Source organism: Telmatherina bonti (assembly GCF_933228915.1).
Source record: "Telmatherina bonti genome assembly, chromosome: 4".
In the NCBI taxonomy this organism is placed as follows: domain Eukaryota; kingdom Metazoa; phylum Chordata; class Actinopteri; order Atheriniformes; family Telmatherinidae; genus Telmatherina; species Telmatherina bonti.
Window position 1 is genome coordinate 37,837,001 of NC_136622.1, and position 25,466 is coordinate 37,862,466.

General features: G+C 48.7%; 1 protein-coding gene across 1 annotated transcript; it reads right to left on the bottom strand.

Annotated features, from left to right (window-relative positions):
- Positions 1 to 1,363: 1,363 nt before the first annotated feature.
- On the bottom strand, positions 1,364 to 24,348 carry LOC306754591 (A-type voltage-gated potassium channel KCND1-like; the record flags this gene model as incomplete). Its single annotated transcript, XM_079238608.1, has 6 exons — positions 1,364 to 1,571; positions 6,389 to 6,639; positions 14,870 to 14,965; positions 19,603 to 19,686; positions 21,562 to 21,724; positions 24,281 to 24,348. The coding sequence occupies 6 exons, from the start codon at positions 24,346 to 24,348 to the stop codon at positions 1,364 to 1,366; spliced, it is 870 nt and encodes a 289-aa protein (XP_079094734.1).
- Positions 24,349 to 25,466: the final 1,118 nt, after the last annotated feature.

Genomic DNA, 25,466 nt, shown 5'->3' on the forward strand with positions numbered 1-25,466 from the left:
GTAATGCAGACAGTAGAAAGGAGCTACTGGCTACAAGCTAAATGACATCAACGTCTCATTTGCATATAATATCTGACTGTTAGCCGAGGCATATCTGTTGATCGACAGATCGATGGATCGATGGTTGGACGTATTGACGGATCTGAAAGCTGCCAATCATGCTCTATTCATTTTCAGTCTGGTCACTGAGCAGAGGTGAACATATTTGGGAAGGACTTCGGCGCCAGGATGAAGCTTCATGTTAGCGCTTTTAAACGGGGGCGTGGCGTCTCTGACAGCGTCTGCTGCTCATTGAGACGTAAACGATGCGGTTTTTTTACGTCAGAATGCATAAGTCAGAAAAAGTCACCAGATTTGTTGTTTTTTGTAAAAAAGAAAACTCGACAAATAAAGCAACATAGCGGCTAAGCTAGCAGGACGGTACCGCCGCTATGAACACGTGGAAGTGAAAAGTGCACGTCATCGTGAAAGTGTGACGCAACCACAGAGGAGCTCTTGGTTTGAACGTTTCCCTTCCTGTTCGGATCATCTCACCATCGTAGTTCGTAGTTTCTGCGATTGTTTCGTTTTAACACGTTATTATTGTTGCGGATATAATTCTGCTCGACTGTTGATGCTAATTTCCTGCTTGTTGTTATGTTGCATATTTTGAAGATAAAAGGCTTTCGGTCCCAGTCTGGGACGAAGATTTCGGAGCTACGGACCAGTTCTTATCAGACCGGACCAATCCGGTAGGAGACTCTGTCTCGTCTGTCCACAGGTCCTTCATGTAAACCTTCAGGAGCTCATTTCAGTTCCTTTAAGGTGAAATTTGCTCCGATCATTTTCTCTTCCACCTGGATTAAAGCCTGAGATCCTTCTGGTCTTCACCTCATAAATGTTCCACATCTAACGCAGAAGTTTTCGAATTCAGCCTCCTTGTTCGGGTAAAAACGAGGAGAAAATGTCTCGTTTGGTGGTAAAGTGCGAGGAAACCATCCAGAGTTCACTGAGAACATCAGCAGCTCGGCGTTTCCATGTATCCGTCTGAAGCACAAAGAAAGACTCCGAACCAGACCCTCCAGGACTGACCTGACTCGTGTTTGTGCATCTACAAGGTCAAATGGTGCAGGGTGGGAAACGTAGGAAAGGGTTGAAATGCATGATTTTTCTGATCAAACGGAGTTCCACGGGGGACGGATGTTTTAAACATCAGCTCTCCGTCTTCCAGTGGTTCGTGTCCGATTTTCCTGCATGTTCCACACTGGAAAACCACTTTCTGGAGCTCCAAGAATCCATCTAAAAGGCCGTTGGGGCCCTCAGTGCTGCAGGTCCAGGATCAGAGGTTCGGATGGGGGAGTGGGGGCAGGGTGAGAGTCAGGGGTTATAAGGAGGAGATTTTAACGGTGTCGTGGGTGAAAGCGGTGGCCCGGGTGTTGCGCAGGATGCCCGGGATGGGGGCGGGCGACGGCGGAAGGCTCTCGTCCGGAGTGTTGGCGGGCGGCGTGGGGATGCTGATGATGGCAGCAGTGAAGTCCTGCTCCCCGCAGTTCAGCTTCAGGTCGCCGGACTGGGCGTTCAAACTGGAACGTCTGGAATGAAACAGAGAAGCAACAAGCTCACTGGGAAAAGTCGGATTCCGATTGTTCAGATTTTCCCAAAACGGAGACAAAAACCAAACAAATTTACAGTATATTGCAGCGTGTGTGTTTGCAGCGTGTGTGTTTACAGCGTGTGTGTTTACAGCGTGTGTGTTTACAGCGTGTGTGTTTGCAGCGTGTGTGTTTGCAGCGTGTGTGTTTACAGCGTGTGTGTTTACAGCGTGTGTGTTTACAGCGTGTGTGTTTGCAGCGTGTGTGTTTACAGCGTGTGTGTTTACACCGTGTGTGTTTACAGCGTGTGTGTTTGCAGCGTGTGTGTTTACAGCGTGTGTGTTTGCAGCGTGTGTGTTTGCAGCGTGTGTGTTTGCAGCGTGTGTGTTTACAGCGTGTGTGTTTGCAGCGTGTGTGTTTACAGCGTGTATGTTTACAGCGTGTGTGTTTGCAGCGTGTGTGTTTGCAGCGTGTGTGTTTGCAGCGTGTGTGTTTGCAGCGTGTGTGTTTACAGCGTGTGTGTTTACAGCGTGTGTGTTTACAGCGTGTGTGTTTGCAGCGTGTGTGTTTACAGCGTGTGTGTTTGCAGCGTGTGTGTTTACAGCGTGTGTGTTTGCAGCGTGTGTGTTTACAGCGTGTGTGTTTGCAGCGTGTGTGTTTGCAGCGTGTGTGTTTACAGCGTGTGTGTTTGCAGCGTGTGTGTTTGCAGCGTGTGTGTTTGCAGCGTGTGTGTTTACAGCGTGTGTGCTTGCAGCGTGTGTGTTTGCAGCGTGCGTGTTTACAGCGTGTGTGCTTGCAGCGTGTGTGTTTGCAGCGTGTGTGTTTACAGCGTGTGTGTTTGCAGCGTGCGTGTTTACAGCGTGTGTGTTTGCAGCGTGTGTGTTTACAGCGTGTGTGTTTGCAGCGTGTGTGTTTGCAGCGTGTGTGTTTACAGCGTGTGTGTTTGCAGCGTGTGTGTTTGCAGCGTGTGTGTTTGCAGCGTGTGTGTTTACAGCGTGTGTGTTTGCAGCGTGTGTGTTTGCAGCGTGTGTGTTTGCAGCGTGTGTGCTTGCAGCGTGTGTGCTTGCAGCGTGTGTGTTTGCAGCGTGTGTGTTTGCAGCGTGTGTGTTTGCAGCGTGTGTGTTTGCAGCGTGTGTGTTTGCAGCGTGTGTGTTTGCAGCGTGTGTGTTTGCAGCGTGTGTGTTTGCAGCGTGTGTGTTTACAGCGTGTGTGTTTGCAGCGTGTGTGCTTGCAGCGTGTGTGTTTACAGCGTGTGTGTTTGCAGCGTGTGTGTTTGCAGCGTGTGTGTTTACAGCGTGCGTGTTTGCAGCGTGTGTGTTTGCAGCGTGTGTGTTTACAGCGTGTGTGTTTGCAGCGTGCGTGTTTGCAGCGTGTGTGTTTACAGCGTGTGTGTTTGCAGCGTGTGTGCTTGCAGCGTGTGTGTTTGCAGCGTGTGTGTTTGCAGCGTGTGTGTTTACAGCGTGTGTGTTTGCAGCGTGCGTGTTTGTAGCATGTGTGTTTACAGCGTGCGTGTTTGCAGCGTGCGTGTTTGCAGCGTGTGTGTTTGCAGCGTGTGTGTTTACAGCGTGTGTGTTTACAGCGTGTGTGTTTACAGCGTGCGTGTTTGCAGCGTGCGTGTTTGCAGCGTGCGTGTCTGCAGCGTGTGTGTTTGCAGCGTGCGTGTTTGCAGCGTGTGTGTTTGCAGCGTGTGTGTTTGCAGCGTGCGTGTTTGCAGCGTGCGTGTTTGCAGCGTGCGTGTTTGCAGCGTGTGTGTTTGTAGCGTGCGTGTTTGCAGCGTGTGTGTTTGCAGCGTGTGTGTTTGCAGCGTGCGTGTTTGCAGCGTGCGTGTTTGCAGCGTGTGTGTTTGCAGCGTGTGTGTTTGCAGCGTGCGTGTTTGCAGCGTGCGTGTTTGCAGCGTGTGTGTTTGCAGCGTGCGTGTTTGCAGCGTGTGTGTTTGTAGCGTGCGTGTTTGCAGCGTGTGTGTTTGCAGCGTGTGTGTTTGCAGCGTGCGTGTTTGCAGCGTGTGTGTTTGCAGCGTGTGTGTTTGCAGCGTGTGTGTTTACAGCGTGCGTGTTTACAGCGTGTGTGTTTGCAGCGTGCGTGTTTGCAGCGTGTGTGTTTACAGCGTGTGTGTTTGCAGCGTGTGTGTTTGCAGCGTGTGTGTTTGCAGCGTGTGTGTTTGCAGCGTGCGTGTTTACAGCGTGTGTGTTTACAGCGTGCGTGTTTACAGCGTGCGTGTTTGCAGCGTGTGTGTTTGCAGCGTGTGTGTTTACAGCGTGTGTGTTTACAGCGTGCGTGTTTACAGCGTGCGTGTTTACAGCGTGTGTGTTTGCAGCGTGCGTGTTTGCAGCGTGTGTGTTTACAGCGTGCGTGTTTGCAGCGTGCGTGTTTGCAGCGTGTGTGTTTACAGCGTGCGTGTTTACAGCGTGCGTGTTTGCAGCGTGTGTGTTTGCAGCGTGTGTGTTTGCAGCGTGTGTGTTTGCAGCGTGCGTGTTTGCAGCGTGCGTGTTTGCAGCGTGCGTGTTTGCAGCGTGTGTGTTTGCAGCGTGTGTGTTTACAGCGTGCGTGTTTACAGCGTGTGTGTTTGCAGCGTGTGTGTTTGCAGCGTGTGTGTTTACAGCGTGTGTGTTTGCAGCGTGTGTGTTTGCAGCGTGTGTGTTTGCAGCGTGCGTGTTTGCAGCGTGCGTGTTTGCAGCGTGCGTGTTTGCAGCGTGCGTGTTTACAGCGTGTGTGTTTACAGCGTGTGTGTTTACAGCGTGTGTGTTTACAGCGTGTGTGTTTGCAGCGTGTGTGTTTGCAGCGCGTGTGTTTGCAGCGCGTGTGTTTGCAGCGCGCGTGTTTACAGCGTGCGTGTTTGCAGCGTGCGTGTTTGCAGCGTGTGTGTTTGCAGCGTGTGTGTTTGCAGCGTGTGTGTTTACAGCGTGTGTGTTTGCAGCGTGTGTGTTTGCAGCGTGTGTGTTTGCAGCGTGTGTGTTTGCAGCATGTGTGTTTGCAGCGTGTGTGTTTACAGCGTGTGTGTTTGCAGCGTGCGTGTTTGCAGCGTGTGTGTTTACAGCGTGTGTGTTTGCAGCGTGCGTGTTTACAGCGTGTGTGTTTGCAGCATGTGTGTTTGCAGCGCGCGTGTTTGCAGCGTGCGTGTTTACAGCGTGCGTGTTTGCAGCGTGCGTGTTTGCAGCGTGTGTGTTTGCAGCGTGCGTGTTTGCAGCGTGCGTGTTTGCAGCGTGCGTGTTTGCAGCGTGTGTGTTTACAGCGTGTGTGTTTACAGCGTGTGTGTTTACAGCGTGTGTGCTTGCAGCGTGTGTGTTTGCAGCATGTGTGTTTGCAGCATGTGTGTTTGCAGCGTGTGTGTTTACAGCGTGTGTGTTTGCAGCGCGCGTGTTTGCAGCGTGCGTGTTTACAGCGTGTGTGTTTGCAGCGTGCGTGTTTGCAGCGTGTGTGTTTGCAGCGTGCGTGTTTGCAGCGTGCGTGTTTGCAGCGTGCGTGTTTGCAGCGTGTGTGTTTACAGCGTGTGTGTTTACAGCGTGTGTGTTTACAGCGTGTGTGCTTGCAGCGTGTGTGTTTGCAGCATGTGTGTTTGCAGCATGTGTGTTTGCAGCGTGTGTGTTTACAGCGTGTGTGTTTACAGCGTGTGTGTTTACAGCGTGTGTGCTTGCAGCGTGTGTGTTTACAGCGTGTGTGTTTACAGCGTGTGTGTTTACAGCGTGTGTGTTTACAGCGTGTGTGTTTGCAGCGTGTGTGTTTACAGCGTGTGTGTTTGCAGCGTGTGTGTTTGCAGCGTGTGTGTTTGCAGCATGTGTGTTTGCAGCGTGTGTGTTTGCAGCGTGTGTGTTTGCAGCGTGTGTGTTTGCAGCGTGTGTGTTTGCAGCGTGTGTGTTTGCAGCGTGTGTGTTTACAGCGTGTGTGTTTGCAGCGTGTGTGTTTACAGCGTGTGTGTTTACAGCGTGTGTGTTTACAGCGTGTGTGTTTGCAGCGTGTGTGTTTACAGCGTGTGTGTTTACAGCGTGTGTGTTTACAGCGTGTGTGTTTGCAGCGTGTGTGCTTGCAGCGTGTGTGTTTGCAGCATGTGTGTTTGCAGCGTGTGTGTTTGCAGCATGTGTGTTTGCAGCGTGTGTGTTTACAGCGTGTGTGTTTGCAGCGTGTGTGTTTGCAGCGTGTGTGTTTACAGCGTGTGTGTTTACAGCGTGTGTGTTTGCAGCGTGTGTGTTTGCAGCGTGTGTGTTTGCAGCGTGTGTGTTTGCAGCGTGTGTGTTTGCAGCGTGTGTGTTTACAGCGTGTGTGTTTGCAGCGTGTGTGTTTACAGCGTGTGTGTTTACAGCGTGTGTGTTTACAGCGTGTGTGTTTACAGCGTGTGTGTTTGCAGCGTGTGTGCTTGCAGCGTGTGTGTTTGCAGCATGTGTGTTTGCAGCGTGTGTGTTTACAGCGTGTGTGTTTACAGCGTGTGTGTTTGCAGCGTGTGTGTTTGCAGCGTGTGTGTTTGCAGCGTGTGTGTTTACAGCGTGTGTGTTTACAGCGTGTGTGTTTGCAGCGTGTGTGCTTGCAGCGTGTGTGTTTGCAGCATGTGTGTTTGCAGCGTGTGTGTTTGCAGCATGTGTGTTTGCAGCGTGTGTGTTTACAGCGTGTGTGTTTGCAGCGTGTGTGTTTGCAGCGTGTGTGTTTACAGCGTGTGTGTTTACAGCGTGTGTGTTTACAGCGTGTGTGTTTGCAGCATGTGTGTTTGCAGCGTGTGTGTTTGCAGCGTGTGTGTTTGCAGCGTGCGTGTTTACAGCGTGTGTGTTTACAGCGTGTGTGTTTGCAGCATGTGTGTTTGCAGCGTGTGTGTTTGCAGCATGTGTGCTTACGTCTGTGGTGGGATGGCGGTGGTCTTGACGTGCAGGGTGTCCAGCTCCTGGACGCTGCCTCGGCTTACGGACACCGTGGAGTTGGCGAGTCGCATGGCGGCTCTCCTCCTGGCTCGGCGGGGGCAGCATCCGGTGGAGTTGTTCTGCCCTCCTGGCTGGCTGGACAGGGAGGTGCTACGACTGGTCCTGAAGCCTACCGATTCTGTCATACACACCTCGCTGTAGGTCATCTCGTCTGTGAACTCGTGGTTCTGTAAGGAAGAGAGCGGGGTAGGGGGGGTCCACGTTATTCTTGTTGTGATTCAGTAATAAATGTTTGCAGCCAACGTTTTTCTGTACTTCTCTCAAACAAAAGTAAAACATCGATATATGTGTCTTGATGAGTGTCATGGTTTCGGGCTGCCTCCCTGTCTCATGCCCTATTTGGGCATACTTCCTGTGACTGCAGTGAACATCAATCAAAACAATCCACTTCTCCTGTTCTACTCCTCTTTTAGGCACCATGAAGCCCTCAGTTCTCTGCCAGATCATCTGTAAGCCTGTTTGACTTCTGATCTCTAGCATGTTTTTATAACCTGCTGTATCACTCTGAATCTGACCCTGACCCTGTTCTCTGCCTCTGGCCCCTCCTGGAATTGATTCTAACTGGATATGGACCTGGATCGGGATTTATTCCTTCCAGCCCCTTAATGTAAAATCGTGAGTGAAATTTAACATCAAAGAATCCTTGAGCCTATAAATGACTGTTTTACTCCGAGACCAAACCACATTGGCATCCTGTCATCTCAGTTTAGTGGCCTTCCTGGCATGGTCCCATTCCCAGAGCTTCAGCATCATTTCCATTATTACAGATATTCTTTCGCTCCGTTTGTCAATGGCCATTGTTCTGAGTCCGACATTTACAACCGTTACAATGGAAGAAGTATGACACGATGAAGCTAACGATACCCTGCATGGTGTTCCACCCATCACCAGGGCTGAAAGTAGGGTCCAGTTCTGTGTACCGCTAAAGCAGGAAAACGGGAGAGCGGCTTGCTCAGAAGAAGAAAGGTCTGGATCTGAAAGAGATCTGCAGCAAACTACTTTGTTAAAAATGGATTTGAGCTCATTCTGAGTTGTTTCTAGGTTCTATTCTAGATTGCGCCATCTGTTGGCAGCAAACTGTAGTAGCTTTGACTTGCTATCTTGATTTTTTTAAAAGTACAAACTCTTTTCACATAGATATTACCTCAAATTAGGTAGTTTTTTCTGAGGATTTCATGCCGGTTCGGAGGGTGTGCTGCAAGGAAGATTTTTCTGCATATTTTTGGTTCTCTCAAGACTTGTTATGATGAGTCTCCATAGCAAAGAAAGACTTTACAATCAGGATCAACTGTTTAACCTCTCCCAAATCAGGTTTATCAGCAAAACAACACATGAAATCCTGATGGAGTTGAAAAGAAAGAGAAGAGGATGCAGAGCGGGAGTGAGACAGAGGAGAAAGCGATGGAGATTTAAACCATTTCTCCCGACCGTCGTCATGGGTAATGTGAGATCGCTAGCTAACAAAATGGACGAGCTGGAGATGCTAACAAGGTCTCAGAAAGAATACAGAGAGTGCAGTATTATGTGTTTCACCGAGACATGGCCGCATGAACACATCCCTGACTGTAATGTGTCTGTACCGGGCTTTAAAACGGTCTGTGCAGACCGCAGTAGACAACACAGCGGAAAGCTAAAGGGTGGTGGAATTGCAGTGCTGGTTAACCAGCATTGGTGTCATCCTGGACATGTTACTGTCAAGGACAAGATATGCACAAGGGACATGGAACTGTTAGCTGTGAGCTTCCGTCCATATTATTTACCCAGAGAGTTTACCTGTGTTATTCTGGTAGCGGTTTATATAATACCTGGTACCGCACCAGACACAGCCTGTGACGTCATCAGCTCCGTCGTTGCTCGGCTACAAACACAGCATCCAAACTCATTCATGGTGATCTCCGGAGACTTCAACAACGTCTCCCTCTCTGCAACTCTACCAACATTCCAGCAGTTTGTCAGCTGCTCCACCAGAGAAAATAAGATGTTGGACTTATTTTATGCAAATATGAATCATGGATACAGTTGTTCTGCCCTGCCTCCTTTAGGAAGATCTGACCATAATCTGGTTCTTCTCACCTCCACCTACAAGCCCATCGTTCAGCAGCAACCAGTCATCACAAAGACTATCAAAATCTGGTCTGCTGAAGCTGAAGATGCTCCTAGAGGAGGCTTTGAGGCTACAGACTGGAACGTCCTCTGTGAACCTCATGGAGACGACATCAACGCCATGACTGAGTGTGTGACAGATTACATAAACTTCTGTGTGGACAGCATCGTCCCAACAAGAACAGTGAGGTGCTTCCCCAATAACAAACCCTGGATCACCAGTGACCTGAAAAAGCTGCTGAACATCAAAAAGAAAGCCTTCAGGGATGGAGACAGGGAGTTATTGAGGGCAACACAAAAACAACTTAAAACCCAAACTAAGAAGTGCAAGGAGGACTACAGGAAGAAGTTAGAAAGTCAGCTCCAGCAGAATAACCTGAGGGATGTGTGGTCTGGAATGAAGAAGATCACCGGCTTCAAGTTAAAGGGGGACCAGCGTGATGGAGGTCTGGACAGAGCTAATGAGCTGAACATATTCTTCAACAGGTTCAGTTCACCCCCTACCTCCAGCCCAACAGACCACACACCCTCCATAAGCCCACTGCTTTCCTGTCACGCCTCCAATCTGTCACCCTGCAGCTCAGTCATGGACCAGAACACAGCTTCATCTCCCTCCACATCAGGACATCCTGAGACCTCCACCTTGTTTGTCTCCTGCAATCAGGTTAAGAAGCAACTTGAGAAACTGAACCAGAACAAGGCTGCAGGTCCAGATGGTGTCAGTCCCAGAGTTCTCAAGACCTGCTCAGAACAACTATGTCCGATTCTCCAGCACCTTTTCAACACCAGTCTGAGACTAAATAGAGTCCCAGTGCTGTGGAAAACCTCCTGCCTTGTTCCAGTGCCTAAAAAAACACAACCAGCTGAACCAAGTGACTACAGACCAGTTGCCCTGACATCTCACATCATGAAAGTCCTGGAGAGACTCTTACTGGCTCACCTCAACCAGCAAGTAAACACCTTTCAGGACCCATTCCAGTTTGCATATCGTAATGGACTTGGGGTTGAAGATGCCATCATATACCTGCTCCAGAGAGCACACTCTCATCTGGACCATTCAGGCAGCACTCTGAGGGTCATGTTCTTTCATTTCTCAGTGCTTTTAATACCATTCAGCCTGCTTTGTTATGTGAGAAGCTCCATAAATTCCAGGTGGATTCCTCCACAACCACCTGGATCTATGACTACCTCACAAACAGACCCCAGTTTGTGAGACTGAAAGGTTGTGTGTCTGAGATGGAGGTCAGCAGCACTGGTGCACCACAAGGAACTGTACTCTGGCCATTCCTCTTCACTCTGTACACCTCAGACTTCCAGTACAACTCTGAGTCCTGTCGTCTGCAGAAATACTCTGATGACTCTGCAGTTGTGGGGTGTATCAGGGATGGACAAGAAGCAGAGTACAGAGAACTGGTCAGTCAGTTTGTTAAATGGTGCGGTGACAATCATCTCATATTAAATAGCAGCAAAACAAAAGAGATGATTGTTGACTTCAGGAGGAAGAAGAATAAACAAAGCACTGTTTCCATCCTGGGAGAGGAGGTGGAGGTGGTGGAGGAATACAAGTATCTTGGAGTTCAGCTGGACAACAAACTGGACTGGAAATGCAACACTGACTACATCTACAAGAAAGGTCAGAGCAGACTGTACTTCTTAAGGAAGCTGAGATGGTTTAACGTCTGCACCAAGATGTTGCATATCTTCTATAAGTCTGTTGTGGAGAGTGCAGTCAGCTTTGCAGCATCTGCTGGGGTAGTAGCATCAGAACCAGAGACTTGAAGAGAATCAACAAACTGATCCAGAAAGCTGCTTCTGTGCTTGGAGTAACTCTGGAGCCGCTGGAGCTGATTGTCCAAAGAAGAATGCTGCACAAGCTGATGAAGATGATGGAGGATTCTTCACACCCTCTCCACAACACAGTGATGAAACAACAAAGTGTGTTCAGTGAGAGGCTTCTTCAGGTCCGATGTAAGACTGAAAGATACAGAAGATCATTCCTGCTAGCAGCCATCAGCCTCCGGAACAAGACCTCCTCTAGTTAATTATTATCTACTACAATATTGAATTTCCCTTCGGGGATCAATAAAGTATTTTTCATTTCATTTCTGACGTCAGTGCTGTTTTAGTCCCTGCTGGACGGAGCCTTGACCCGACTCTTCCACAAGGCTCTTGCCCCGTTCGCCTGGCCCTCAGAGAGTCCAGGGGTCTCTGCGCCTGGTCCTCCAGGGCCGGTGTCCTACAGGTTTTCCATGTGTCCCTGCTGCAACACGCTTGTCTCAGACTAGGACAAGCTCTGCACACATCTGCTCAACACACATTGCTTTAAATCAGTTTGTACACCTGGTCCACAGACAGGACATGAGGGGTAGGTCCACCGGAGTTTATGTAACATAAAAGATGGGTGGAGCCTCCGTGATGTCAGCCGTAGGTTTCTTGGAGGTGTGATGCCAAGTAAGATTGACATCTATCAAACCAGCTAACAGGGGTTGGGCTAAAGCTAATGCTGCTACGGCTGTTAACTGGCTAAAAACCTTCATTCTGCTTGTTTGAAGCGGGAGATCAGGTACCTGTCAATCAAAAGACCGCATGCAGCCCACAGGAAAATGCTGAAAGGTTTTTTATTTGTATTTTTCTGCCCAACTCAGGAGATGCCGTCAGCTTTTAACCTTCTGTAAAAACTACAGAGAAGACAGCAGAATATCCATCCATCCATCCATCCATCTTCTGCCGCTTATCCGGTGTCGGGTCGCGGGGGCAGCAGCCTAAGCAGGGAAGCCCAGACTTCCCTCTCCCCAGCCACATTTACCAACTCTGCGGGGGGGATCCCGAGGCGTTCCCAGGCCAGCCGAGAGATGTAATCCCTCCAGCGTGTCCTGGGTCTTCCCCGGGGTCTCCTCCCAGAGGGACGTGCCTGGAACACCTCACCAGGGAGGCGTCCAGGAGGCATCCTGACCAGATGCCCGAGCCACCTCAACTGGTTCCTCTCGATGCGGAGGAGCAGCTGCTCTACTCTGATCTCCTCCCGGAGGACCGAGCTCCTCACCCTATCTCTAAGGGAGAGCCCGGCCACCTTGCGGAGGAAACTCATTTCAGCCGCCTGTATACGAGATCTCGTTCTTTCGGTCACGACCCACAGCTCATGACCATAGGTGAGGGTAGGAACGTAGATCGACTGGTAAATTGAGAGCTTCACCTTCTGGCTCAGCTCCTTCTTCACCACGACAGACCGGTGCAGAGTCCGCATTACTGCAGACGCCGCACCGATCCGTCTGTCGATCTCGCGCTCCATCCTTCCCTCACTCGTGAACAAGACCCCGAGATATTTAAACTCCTCCACTTGAGGCAGGACCTGACTCCCGACCCGGAGAGGGCAATCCACCCTATTCCGGCTGAGGACCATGGTCTCAGATTTGGAGGTGCTGATTCTCATCCCAGCCGCTTCACACTCGGCCGCGAATCGCTCAAGCGAGAGCTGGAGATCACGACCAGATGAAGCCAACAGGACCACGTCATCCGCAAAAAGCAGGGACCCAATCCTGAGGCCACCAAGTCGGATCCCCTCAACACCTCGGCTGCGCCTAGAAATTCTGTCCATATAAGTTATGAACAGAATCGGTGATAAAGGGCAGCCTTGGCGGAGTCCAACCCTCACCGGAAACGGATCCGACTTACTACTGGCAATGCGGACCAAGCTCTGACACCTGTCGTACAGGGACCAGACAGCCCTTACAAGGGGGTCTGGTACCCCATACTCCCGGAGTACCCCCCACAGGAGCCCCCGGGGGACACGGTCGAATGCCTTCTCCAGGTCCACAAAGCACATGTAGACTGGTTGGGCAAACTCCCATGCCCCCTCCAGGACCCCAGAGAGGGTATAGAGCTGGTCCACTGTTCCGCGACCAGGACGAAAACCACACTGCTCCTCCTCAATCCGGGATTCGACTATCCGGCGGACCCTCCTCTCCAGGACCCCTGAATAGACCTTACCAGGGAGGCTGAGGGGTGTGATTCCCCTGTAATTGGAACACACCCTCCAGTCCCCCTTCTTAAAAAGGGGGACCACCACCCCAGTCTGCCAATCCAGCGGTACTGCCCCCGATGTCCACGCGATGCTGCAGAGGTGTGTCAGCCAGGACAGCCCCACAGCATCCAGAGCCTTAAGGAACTCCGGGCGGATCTCATCCACCCCCGGAGCCTTGCCGCCAAGGAGCTTTTTAACCACCTCAGCGACTTCAGCCCCAGAGATAGGAGAGTCCACCCCTGAGTCCACCAGCTCTGCTCCCTCATGGGAAGACGTGTTGGTAGGATTGAGGAGGTCTTCGAAGTATTCCCTCCACCGACCCACAACGTCCCGAGTTGAGGTCAGCAGCTCCCCATCTCCACTGTACACAGTATTGATGGAGCACTGCTTCCCCCTCCTGAGCCACCGGATGGTGGACCAGAATCTCCTCGAAGCCGTCCGGAAGTCTTTCTCCATGGCCTCGCCGAACTCCTCCCATGCCCGAATTTTTGCCTCGGCAACAGCCGAAGCCGCATGCCGCTTAGCCCGCCGGTACCCATCAGCTGCCTCCAGAGTCCCACAGGCCAAGAAGGCCCAATAGGACTCCTTCTTCAGCTTGACGGCATCCCTCACTGCTGGTGTCCACCAACGAGTCCTGGGATTACCGCCACGACAGGCACCAACGACCTTGCAGCCACAGCTCCGGCTGGCCGCCTCAGCAATAGAGGCACGGAACACAGCCCATTCGGACTCAATGTCCCCCGCCTCACTCGGGACATGTTCGAAGCTCTGCTGAAGGTGGGAGTTGAAGCTCGCTCTGACAGGGGACTCAGCCAGACGTTCCCAGCAGACCCTCACAACACGTTTGGGCCTGCCAGCTCTGACCGGCTTCCTCCCCCACCATCTGAGCCAACTCACGACCAGGTGGTGATCAGTTGAAGCTCCGCCCCCCTCTTCACCCGAGTGTCCAAGGCATGTGGCCGCAGGTCCGACGATACAACTACAAAGTCGATCATTGAACTGTGGTCCAGGGAATCCTGATGCCAGGTGTACATATGGACACTCTTATGTTGGAACATGGTGTTCGTTATAGACAATCCATAACGAGCACAGAAGTCCAACAACAAAACACCATTTGGGTTCAGAGGGGGGGGACCATGCCTCCCAATCACTCCCCTCCAGGTCTCACTGTCATTGCCCACGTGAGCATTGAAGTCCCCCAGCAGAACAATGGAGTCCCCAGAAGGAGCACCCTCCAGCACTCCCTCCAAGGACTCCAGAAAGGGTGGGTACTCTGAACTGCTGTTCGGTGCATAAGCACAGACAACAGTCAGGACCCGTCCCACCACCCGGAGGCGGAGGGAAACTACCCTTTCATCCACCACGGTAAACCCCAACGTGCAGGCACCAAGCTGGGGGCTGATGAGAATGCCCACACCTGCTCGGCGCCTCTCACCATGAGCAACTCCAGAGTGGAAGAAGGTCCAGCCCCTCTCGAGGGTTCTGGTTCCAGAGCCCAAGCCATGCGTCGAGGTGAGTCCAACTATATCTAGTCGGAACCGCTCAACCTCGCGCACAAGCTCAGGCTCCTTCCCCACCAGAGAGGTGACGTTCCACGTCCCTAGAGCCAGCTTCTGCAGCCGGGGATCGGACCGCCAGGGTCCCCGCCTCCTGCTGCCGCCCAGCTCACACTGCACCCGACCCCTACGGCTCCTCCCGCAGATGGTGAGCCCACGGGAGGTGGGGCCCATGTAACCCTTTCGGGCTGAGCCCGACCGGGCCCCATGGGCGAAGGCCCAGCCACCAGATGCTCGCTCTCGTACCCCGCCTCCAGGCCTGGCTCCAGAGGGGGGTCACGGTAACCCGCGTCCGGGCAAGGGAACATTCATGCCCAGGTTAGTCGTCATCATAGGGGTCTATGAGCCGTGCTTGGTCTGGTCCCTCCCCTAGACACCTGTTTGCCATGGGTGACCCTACCAGGGGCATAAAGCCCCCGACAACATAGCTGCTAGGATCTTCGGGACGCACAAACCCCTCCACCACGATAAGGTGACGGCTCAGGGAGAGCAGAATAATAAAACCTAAGTCTGTGTTCAGCAAACCCTCCTGCTGCCGTTTAAGAATTTCTCATTGCACCTCACCAAACCAAGCCTAAGCCAGCTGGAGTATTTCCCTGTTTGACTGGAAGTTTATCAGGATATGAGCGTAAACATGGATGCTCAGCTTGGTTAAACCTGAACGCCTCACAACGGAATGTTTCCGTGAGATTAAAGATGTTCCAGACAGCAGCTCACCGTGGTCTTCTCCAGGCAGTGCAGCAGGTGGTGGTGCTGGTGTTCGAAAGCGGACCGGTTCTTCACACACAGAGCCGTGCTGTCACTGTCCCGGTCCTGAAAACACAACAAATCAATCATTTCACGTCCTGATGGAGACGATTTCACATCCTAAACAACCACTTCTGCTTTGTCATGCAGTTCTGAAAAAAGCTTATTTCTCCAGAAAATGTGCAACATGGATGTTGTGCACGTGTTTTCCATATTCTCCATGAATGGGAATGAGGAAATCTGACGGGAATGAGGAAGACTGTGATGGGAATGATGAAGACTGTGATGGGAATGATGAAGACTGTGACGGGACTGATGAAGACTGTGATGGGAATGATGAAGACTGTGATGGGACTGATGAAGACTGTGATGGGAATGATGAAGACTGTGACGGGAATGATGAAGACTGTGACGGGACTGATGAAGACTGTGATGGGAATGATGAAGACTGTGATGGGAATGAGGAAGACTGTGATGGGAATGATGAAGACTGTGATGGGAATGATGAAGACTGTGACGGGAATGATGAAGACTGTGATGGGAATGATGAAGACTGTGACGGGAATGATGAAGACTGTGACGGGAATGATGAAGACTGTGATGGGAATGATGAAGACTGTGATGGGAATGAGGAAGACTGTGACGGGAATGATGAAGACTGTGACGGGAATGATGAAGACTGTGACGGGAATGAGGAAGACTGTGATGGGAATGATGAAGACTGTGATGGGACTGATGAAGACTGTGACGGGAATGATGAAGACTGTGACGGGAATGATGAAGACTGTGACGGGACTGATGAAGACTGTGATGGGAATGATGAAGACTGTGATGGGAATGAGGAAGACTGTGACGGGAATGATGAAGACTGTGACGGGAATGATGAAGACTGTGACGGGAATGATGAAGACTGTGATGGGAATGATGAAGACTGTGACGGGAATGATGAAGACTGTGACGGGAATGATGAAGACTGTGATGGGAATGAGGAAGACTGACGGGAATGATGAAGACTGTGACGGGAATGATGAAGACTGTGACGGGAATGATGAAGACTGTGATGGGAATGAGGAAGACTGACGGGAATGATGAAGACTGTGACGGGAATGATGAAGACTGTGATGGGAATGATGAAGACTGTGACGGGAATGATGAAGACTGTGACGGGAATGATGAAGACTGTGATGGGAATGAGGAAGACTGTGATGGGAATGAGGAAGACTGTGATGGGAATGATGAAGACTGTGATGGGAATGATGAAGACTGTGACGGGAATGATGAAGACTGTGATGGGAATGATGAAGACTGTGACGGGAATGATGAAGACTGTGACGGGAATGATGAAGACTGTGATGGGAATGATGAAGACTGTGATGGGAATGATGAAGACTGTGATGGGAATGATGAAGACTGTGACGGGAATGATGAAGACTGTGATGGGAATGATGAAGACTGTGATGGGAATGATGAAGACTGTGATGGGAATGAGGAAGACTGTGACGGGAATGATGAAGACTGTGATGGGAATGAGGAAGACTGTGACGGGAATGATGAAGACTGTGACGGGAATGATGAAGACTGTGACGGGAATGATGAAGACTGTGATGGGAATGAGGAAGACTGTGATGGGAATGAGGAAGACTGTGATGGGAATGATGAAGACTGTGACGGGAATGATGAAGACTGTGATGGGAATGATGAAGACTGTGACGGGAATGATGAAGACTGTGACGGGAATGATGAAGACTGTGACGGGAATGATGAAGACTGTGATGGGAATGATGAAGACTGTGATGGGAATGATGAAGACTGTGATGGGAATGATGAAGACTGTGATGGGAATGATGAAGACTGTGATGGGAATGAGGAAGACTGTGATGGGAATGATGAAGACTGTGATGGGAATGAGGAAGACTGTGATGGGAATGATGAAGACTGTGATGGGAATGATGAAGACTGTGATGGGAATGAGGAAGACTGTGACGGGAATGATGAAGACTGTGATGGGAATGAGGAAGACTGTGACGGGAATGATGAAGACTGTGACGGGAATGATGAAGACTGTGACGGGAATGATGAAGACTGTGATGGGAATGATGAAGACTGTGATGGGAATGATGAAGACTGTGATGGGAATGATGAAGACTGTGACGGGAATGATGAAGACTGTGACGGGAATGAGGAAGACTGTGACGGGAATGAGGAAGACTGTGATGGGAATGATGAAGACTGTGACGGGAATGATGAAGACTGTGACGGGAATGAGGAAGACTGTGACGGGAATGATGAAGACTGTGATGGGAATGATGAAGACTGTGACGGGAATGATGAAGACTGTGATGGGAATGATGAAGACTGTGATGGGAATGAGGAAGACTGTGATGGGAATGATGAAGACTGTGATGGGAATGATGAAGACTGTGATGGGAATGAGGAAGACTGTGATGGGAATGATGAAGACTGTGACGGGAATGATGAAGACTGTGATGGGAATGATGAAGACTGTGACGGGAATGATGAAGACTGTGATGGGAATGAGGAAGACTGTGATGGGAATGATGAAGACTGTGATGGGAATGAGGAAGACTGTGATGGGAATGAGGAAGACTGTGATGGGAATGAGGAAGACTGTGATGGGAATGATGAAGACTGTGATGGGAATGAGGAAGACTGTGATGGGAATGATGAAGACTGTGACGGGAATGATGAAGACTGTGATGGGAATGATGAAGACTGTGACGGGAATGATGAAGACTGTGATGGGAATGAGGAAGACTGTGATGGGAATGAGGAAGACTGTGATGGGAATGATGAAGACTGTGATGGGAATGAGGAAGACTGTGATGGGAATGAGGAAGACTGTGATGGGAATGATGAAGACTGTGATGGGAATGATGAAGACTGTGATGGGAATGAGGAAGACTGTGATGGGAATGATGAAGACTGTGATGGGAATGATGAAGACTGTGATGGGAATGATGAAGACTGTGATGGGAATGATGAAAGTAACCTGAGACTATTTTCGGTGTTTAATTGTTTCTCAAGTTTCCCCGTCTGGATTTAATCTGAGTTTCTGTCACTTTTCCTTGCTGCGTTGTCTCATCTACGTTCTTCATCCTCTTAGTTTTGCCTTCCTCCTCTTCCTCTCTCTCCTCTTCCTCACCCTCATCATGCACTCTGTAATCCAGCCTCGTCCCCCGGTCCTGTTTCAGAGGGATTAAGGCTCAACAATACCAATGGAGGTCTGTGTGTGAAATCTATTCTCTCCACCTGGAGCGTAATCCCCTTTTCCTGTCTCGTCCTCGGAGAGATTCTGGAAAAGCTCGTCAGATTTAAACGTCTGTTTGCTTCACAGCCGCTTCGGCAGGAACATCGTGAAGACCGTCGGTCAGATCGGAAAACTTCTGCAAACCATCTCGGGTTGAGTGTAAAATGTTGAAGCAGAAAGTGATGAAAGAAAAACATCTGGTGACTTTCAGATTTTATGTTTATTATCCTGATAATATAACTTCCATGGTCCGATCACGCTTCAGCAAACTTTGTTTAAAAAGCGCATTAAAGCTACGGAATGCAAATTATCTGACTTTTTATCAGCAAAAATCAAATATTGCCTCCATAAATACGTATTTTACCAAAATTGGGTCCCGCACCGCATCCAAACGAAAGCGTGACTCAAGGGAGTTTTTTTATAAAGACACAGGTGGCGGTACAGCCAGCAGAAGTCCAGCAGGTTCCACATGGATGACGTTCCTGAGGAAGACCGACGTGACGCTGGAAACGTGTCCAAAGCGTAAAAGCATCTCTTTTCTAATCATCCTCTTCATCTGATGAAGAAGAAACCGTTTATCTACAAGTCAGAGAAGATGTAATGAACTTCGTCACGCTAAAAACGTAGCAAAGTTGTTAGCTGTTAGCTAGCAGTGAACCCCCGCGGGTTGTTGGGGGAAAGAAAAGACCACCGTGGATCATTCAACTGGAGGACGACCCCTCCACACCTTGCAGAACCACCAGTTCTCATCAAACCTCGTCAGGTTATTCAGGTTAGGTTAACCTCCAGATTATTTTGCTAAACTTTCTAACGGTAACACAGCTTGCGATGTTTATTTTTCCGTTATATTAGAAACAGCGGAGATTTCCATGAAGTTCTTTATCCCCCAACGACGTTGCTTCAGTCAGAGCAGTTTTTGTCGCTTCGTTTGGACTCATTCCCAGGATTTCTGGAACTACTTCATGCATTCCTGGTCCTGCCTGGTCACGTCTGTTGTCATAATGCTGCACTTTATGCTATGGCTTCTGTTGTCCTCTTCGCTTTCATCAATAAAGTTGATTAAAAAAAAACGTTACATCTCATGCAAATCGTTGCAGGAGCAACAGAGAAGATCTCCGTGTGCGACACAAATACATCATGCTTTTAAAAGCAGCAACTCCAGTCAGTATCTTGGTGATAAAAACACACACAGCCATGTTTGTTTATGTCACAGTTCTTCTTCTACTATTTCCTGACTTATTTAGTTCAAACGTGATGCACATAAACTCTTCTTCCAGGTTCATGTAAACACGTCTGACTGGAGACATGTTCACATGTTCCCACGGCGACGGAGACGTTTGTCTCCCTTTCTCTTCCATCCCTCCATCTCTGTGCAGCAGCTAACATGTCTGTCCTGCTGAATCCTGAGAGACAATCAGCTGTCAGGATGTCTCACCCCGATGGCGCGGTCCTCTTTGTATTGGAGGAAGGCGTTGGTTGTTCCTTTCTTCGCCATGCGGATCCGAGCCAAACGCACTTTCTGTCAGACAGGAAGGCAGGAGAACAGCAGCGTCAGCACATCACACACATGCAGCGAAGCCTCATCTCATCATCTGTCAGGTGAATTTACAGCAGACCTCCAGGTTTGCAGCGTCTCCCGACATCTTAACCCTTCGCTGAACACATGACGTTTCTAACATGCTTCACATTTCAGTCAGGTTTTATTTTGAAAAGGACAGAAATCACAACAAACCAATCACAACACTTGAATTTGTCACATGACTAAAGCCTTTTTTGGACTTTTGGATTATTTCAATGGACAAAATTCTGAAAATAAAAGTCAAATGTGCGATTCCACACGGCTCCGTTTTCGCTACGTTTTACTTATTAATACCGTCAGTGAAGGATCCTAAATGTCCCCGTTTCTGTTCTTCGCAGATGACACCACCTTTTTCTTCCGAGATAACGGAGGTACAGGAGAGATGTGCAGTTTTTAGCAGTTTATGATTCATGTTTTTTTTCTTGTGAAAGTCACGCATGGTTTAAGTTTGGGACGTGGCGTGTGGGACGTTTCCTGCTTAGCGCCTCTAGTGGCCAAAATTTACGTGGATCTTACTGGTATTATGGAAAGCTGACAAAGAGCTTTACCCAAAGCTCTGACAACATGATTTACTCTTGTTTCAGAAGATAATGCCTTATCGGCACATTTAACAGATTGTGCTCAAACTAAAGTGTGTTTCTGTCGACGATCAGACACTGTGTTTAAACGCTGTGCAAATATTACGGCAAGACTAAATACCATCGTGCAATAAAGATTAGAAAACAAAGATTTGTGAACGTAGTTAAAAAAAAAGTCAGACATGAGCAGATTGCTGAATATTTCAGCTGATGTTCGGGGTTTATGGTCGGCACTGCGATGAACTACATGGACTGGTTGATGTTTTTCTTTGTTTGAGCCAGAAAATATGCAGGTTATTCAAGATTATTCTTCTTCCTGTTTCCTTTTGTTTGTGTCAAAAAATTAAAAGTATTTTATTTTGTTGTATGAAATAAACATTAACAACAAAGAATAAATGAATGGTAAAACAGTAGTTAAAATGCTGGCGATTGCTGATGTTGCCTTCAGGCCGCATTAAACCACCATGGAATCAGCATGTCTGCTGGAAATGTTGGTTTCTGTGTTTATTTGTTAAAAATCAGATTTATTATTAATTTAAAACATTTACAGATGAATTCAGACACATTTTCTGTTTCTAGACAAACCTCAGACATGAAACTCTTTGTAACTTGTTGAAGTTTACAGTAATATCGTCATAACGCAGGTTTAAGTCCCGTCTGGAGATCTTTTATTTACAGTCTGACTGTAGAACTGGACTGGTGTCCTGCAGGTTTTAGATGTTTCCCTGCTGCGAAGACCTGTTTCAGATGAACGGTTCTTTTACAGGCTTGTGCAAAACTTTGTCTTTGGAGGTCCAACAGGTGTGTTGCAGCAGGGAAACATCTAAAACTGGCAGGACATTGGTCTCGAAGGTCCGGAGGTATCACCTCCCACATAGGTCAGGTTCCACCAGACCTGACCCAATGACCCCTGGACCCCATCAGACCTCTTTAGGTCTGCTGAAACATCTGGTACCGAACATCAGTCGCCAGCTTGGACTCATTCTGTTCGTCTTTAATGTCACTGCCGTCAGAGACAGTTTCAACGACAAGGAAAACTCAGTCATCGAGGTTTGGGTCGATGGACCGAGTCAAAGTGTTTTTTTTATGGTGGTCAGGTACCAGCTGGTCCAAGTTCACCATCCTGACTTCTGTTTGCCCCTTTAGGCTGAACCAGCTGTGATTGGTTCTACTAACCCTGACCTGGACTCGGTTTCTGTAAGAAACAAGTTTCTGTAAGAAAGTGTAAGAATGGAACCTGTTGTGCTCTCATCTTGTCTGCTCGCTGGTTCTGGTGGTAGATCCGACTGAAGTTGGACACGATGACGGGCACCGGCAGAGCAATCACCAAGACACCACTGAGAGAGCAGATGGAACCGAAGATCTTCCCTGCGATGGTGTTTGGAACCATGTCACCATACCTGCAGAGAAAAGAATAAACAAACTTCTAAACATCTGTTCCTTTGATGGTCTGTCGGCATCTCAGAATCAAAAGCCAAACCAAACGGACTCTAACATGCTCAACTTCAGGCCCAAAGTCTGGTCCAGTTATGTTACTGGAAAACATTTACAGATACTACATGCAGATCAACATCACCAGCTAACAGCTGTAGCATCAGCAGCTAACATCTCCAACAGCAGCAGCTAATATCTATAGCATCTGCAACTAACAGGTCCAACATCAGCAGCTAACATCCGTAGCATCAGCAGCTAACATCTGTAGCATCTGCAGCTAACATCTCCAACATCAGCAGCTAACATCTCCAACATCAGCCGCTAACATCCGTAGCATCAGCAGCTAACATCTGTAACAACAGCAGCTAACATCTGTATCATCAGCAGCTAACATCTGGAACATTAGCAGCTAACATCTGGAACAACAGCAGCTAACATCTGTAACAACAGCAGCTAACATCTGTAACATCAGCAGCTAACATCTGTAACATTAACAGCTAACATCTGTAACAACAGCAGCTAACATCTGTATCATTAGCAACTAACATCTGTAACATCAGCAGCTAACATCTGTAACATTAGCAGCTAACATCTGTAACATCAGCAGCTAACATCTGTAACATTAACAGCTAACATCTGTAACATCAGTAGATAACATCTGTAGCATTAGCAGCTAACATATGTAACAACAGAAGCTAACATCTGTAACATCAGAAGCTAACATGTGTAACATTCGCAGCTAACATCTGTAACATCAGCAGATAACATCTGTTGCATTAGCAGCTAACATCTGTAACATTAGCAGCTAACATCTGTAATAACAGCAGCTAACATCTGTAACAACAGTAGCTAACATCTGTATCATTAGCAGCTAACATCTGTAGCATTATCAGCTAACATCTGTAACAACAGCAGCTAACATCTGGGAAAATCAGCAGCTAACATCTGGGAACAGAAACAGAAGAAATACCAGCTTGACATAGTTAAAGATCTATTTGACTTCATTATTCACAAAAGAAATGTTCACACATATGTATGAAAAAGGCGCAAAACCATTTTAAGAAATGGATTTTAAAAAGTTTCATGTTTAGCGTTGCATACAGAATCAGAGGATCATGATACGGTGTTCCTACAGGAGTCCATGAGGTTGGATTTCTCAGAAAACCCTGGAAAATAATTTCTGTCCGAGTCCAGAAGCAGCCAACGGTGGATATGCTGCTGATAAATCACCCGATATTTATCATTTCCAACTCAGCCTTCACACAACAGAAGCAGGAGATCAGAGACATCCGTGTTGGTCTCATGTTCAGATGTAGGAATCATTAAACAGACGGACGCTGCAGAGTTTTACTGTCTCGCAGCTGCTCGCTGCCTCACATGGCCTTCACCTTTCATTGTACTGAGCCATAAATCACAGGTACTGAGACGAGGAAGACGAGGAGGAGGAGGAGATTAGCGAGTAGGCAGGAAGCCAGGAGGGTTTATATGATTCAGCTCAGACACACAGAGAGTTCAAACCTCCGTATTTTACTGTACAAAGAGCTCGTCCAGTCTCCTTCAGTTCAGATCAGACCATGAAGAATCTTTATCGTTCTGCCGTTTAGCTGATTTACTCTGCAGGACTTTATTAGATAATTCCTCCGGACGTGTCTGCAGAGTCAAGCAGCTTTTAATTACCTGGATTATGAACAGTTAGTTTAATGAAGTGGTTCAGAAGGTTGAAGGGGGTCACGAGTCGCTTCTACATTATTACAGGAAATTAAGTAAATGATTTGCACATTTATTTTGGTCCTGGCTCTGGAGACCAGGCCAAGCGGCAACCTCCGGCGGTTAAAAGTGAAGCCTATGCAGAAGTGCATAAAACTGCAGTTCTCCCTTCATCCACTAGGGGCTCAGAAACAGCGCAAATCCCCACAGACTCCCATGTTAAAAAGACCAACTTCACAGCAGGAATAAACATGTTTACAGCAGGAATAAACATGTTTACAGCCTGGTACAAAAATCCATTTTAGGTTTAGTAGGTCAGGTTTACCTTCATGACAACTGTGGGGGGAGTGAATTCTTTTCTAACTCGCCCGTTTAAAAGTAATTTAACCTCAAAGTTCGGCATATTTAGGGGCGTGTCCTTTTGATTGACAGATACCTGATCTCTCGCTTCAAGTCAGAAGAACGTAGAACAACCGCGGTTTTTAGCCGGTTAACAACATGACTTAGCTTTAGCCCGCTTACCTCCGTTAGCTGGTTAGCTCCTGTTATCTCCGGGTTAGCACGATTAGCTCTTAGCTACAGAAAGCTCTGAGTTCGCTTGATGTCAATCATCCACCATGACGCTCACAGCCCCCTCTCAGCTCCACCTCTTTGCCCATATTTGTATTTTCCGGGTGAGACAACACGCATGCCCCTGCCATGATGGCGATGGTAGGAACCGCCCACCGAGCTTCAGTTCAGCTCTTCAGAAACCTACGGGTGAGGTCACGGAGGCTCCGCCCATCTTTTATATACAGTCTATGGGCCAGACCCACAAGAGCCGTCGAGGTCCAGTTCTGGGTTCAGTGGCCTCAGCCTTTCCCCCTGACAGCCACGTTTCCATGGAGACCATGTGTGAAGAGACGTCGGCTGATTGATCAACTGAAGGTCCAGCTGCATCTCAGGTCCTGGTTTGGACGTTGTCACCCTGACATCATCGTCGGTGGCTTCAGGTCTTTGTTGGACTTGTCCTTTCAGTCCCCGTCATCAGCTGTCAAGTGAGACGTCCATCCTGGGAACCTTCACGTCCTCGCAGCAGTAAATCCAACGACTAGTTTTAAAACCGTTCCAGTTTCCAGTCAGAAGCCTGAAAGGCTGAACGTCTGTTTGAGGTGATTACTGCTCTGCAACAACTTCCAGACTTATTATTACTTTTATTGAGTCTTTAATGAAGAGTTTAAATTTTCCTCCATTTCTCCTCTTTATTTCCTTGATATGCAAATCCGCAGCAGCTGCAGTAAATCAGATACGAGCTGCTGGATTACATCTGAATCCTTTACAAGAAAAGGTCACGACCTCATCTCATATCTCGTCATTCAGCTTTAAAACCACAAGTTCATTTCAGCTTTTTATGAAGTCCCGACCGCTCGCCTGGATATCGCCTTCGGAGTTTAAAATGCATTTATTCTGTTCTATGTCTGTAAAACTGGAACAGAAGCAACAAAACACTGGAAAAGCAACTGGTACAAATAACAACTATTTAGGCAAATCGGACACGTCAGAAAGATGATTCTGGAGGAATCTCTGTATGCATGGGATGGGAACGGATGAAAATTACTGACATGAGCAGCTAGAATCCTCCATCAGACCAGAATGGGACAACATTCCTCCCCCAAAACTCCAGCAACATGTCTCCTCTCTTACCCAACATGAATACTACACCACACCAAACATCAGACATGAAACGGCTGAAAGACATTTTCAGCTCCTTTTCAAGAACTGCAACGGCACCTCCAAGGCTCCAGGACGAGCAGACTACCAGACTCGGAGTGGGTCCGGGCACCTCCAAGGCTCCAGGATGAGCAGACTACCAGACTCGGAGTGGGTCCGGGCACCTCCAAGGCTCCAGGACGAGCAGACTACCAGACTCGGAGTGGGTCCGGGCACCTCCAAGGCTCCAGGACGAGCAGACTACCAGACTCGGAGTGGGTCCGGGCACCTCCAAGGCTCCAGGACGAGCAG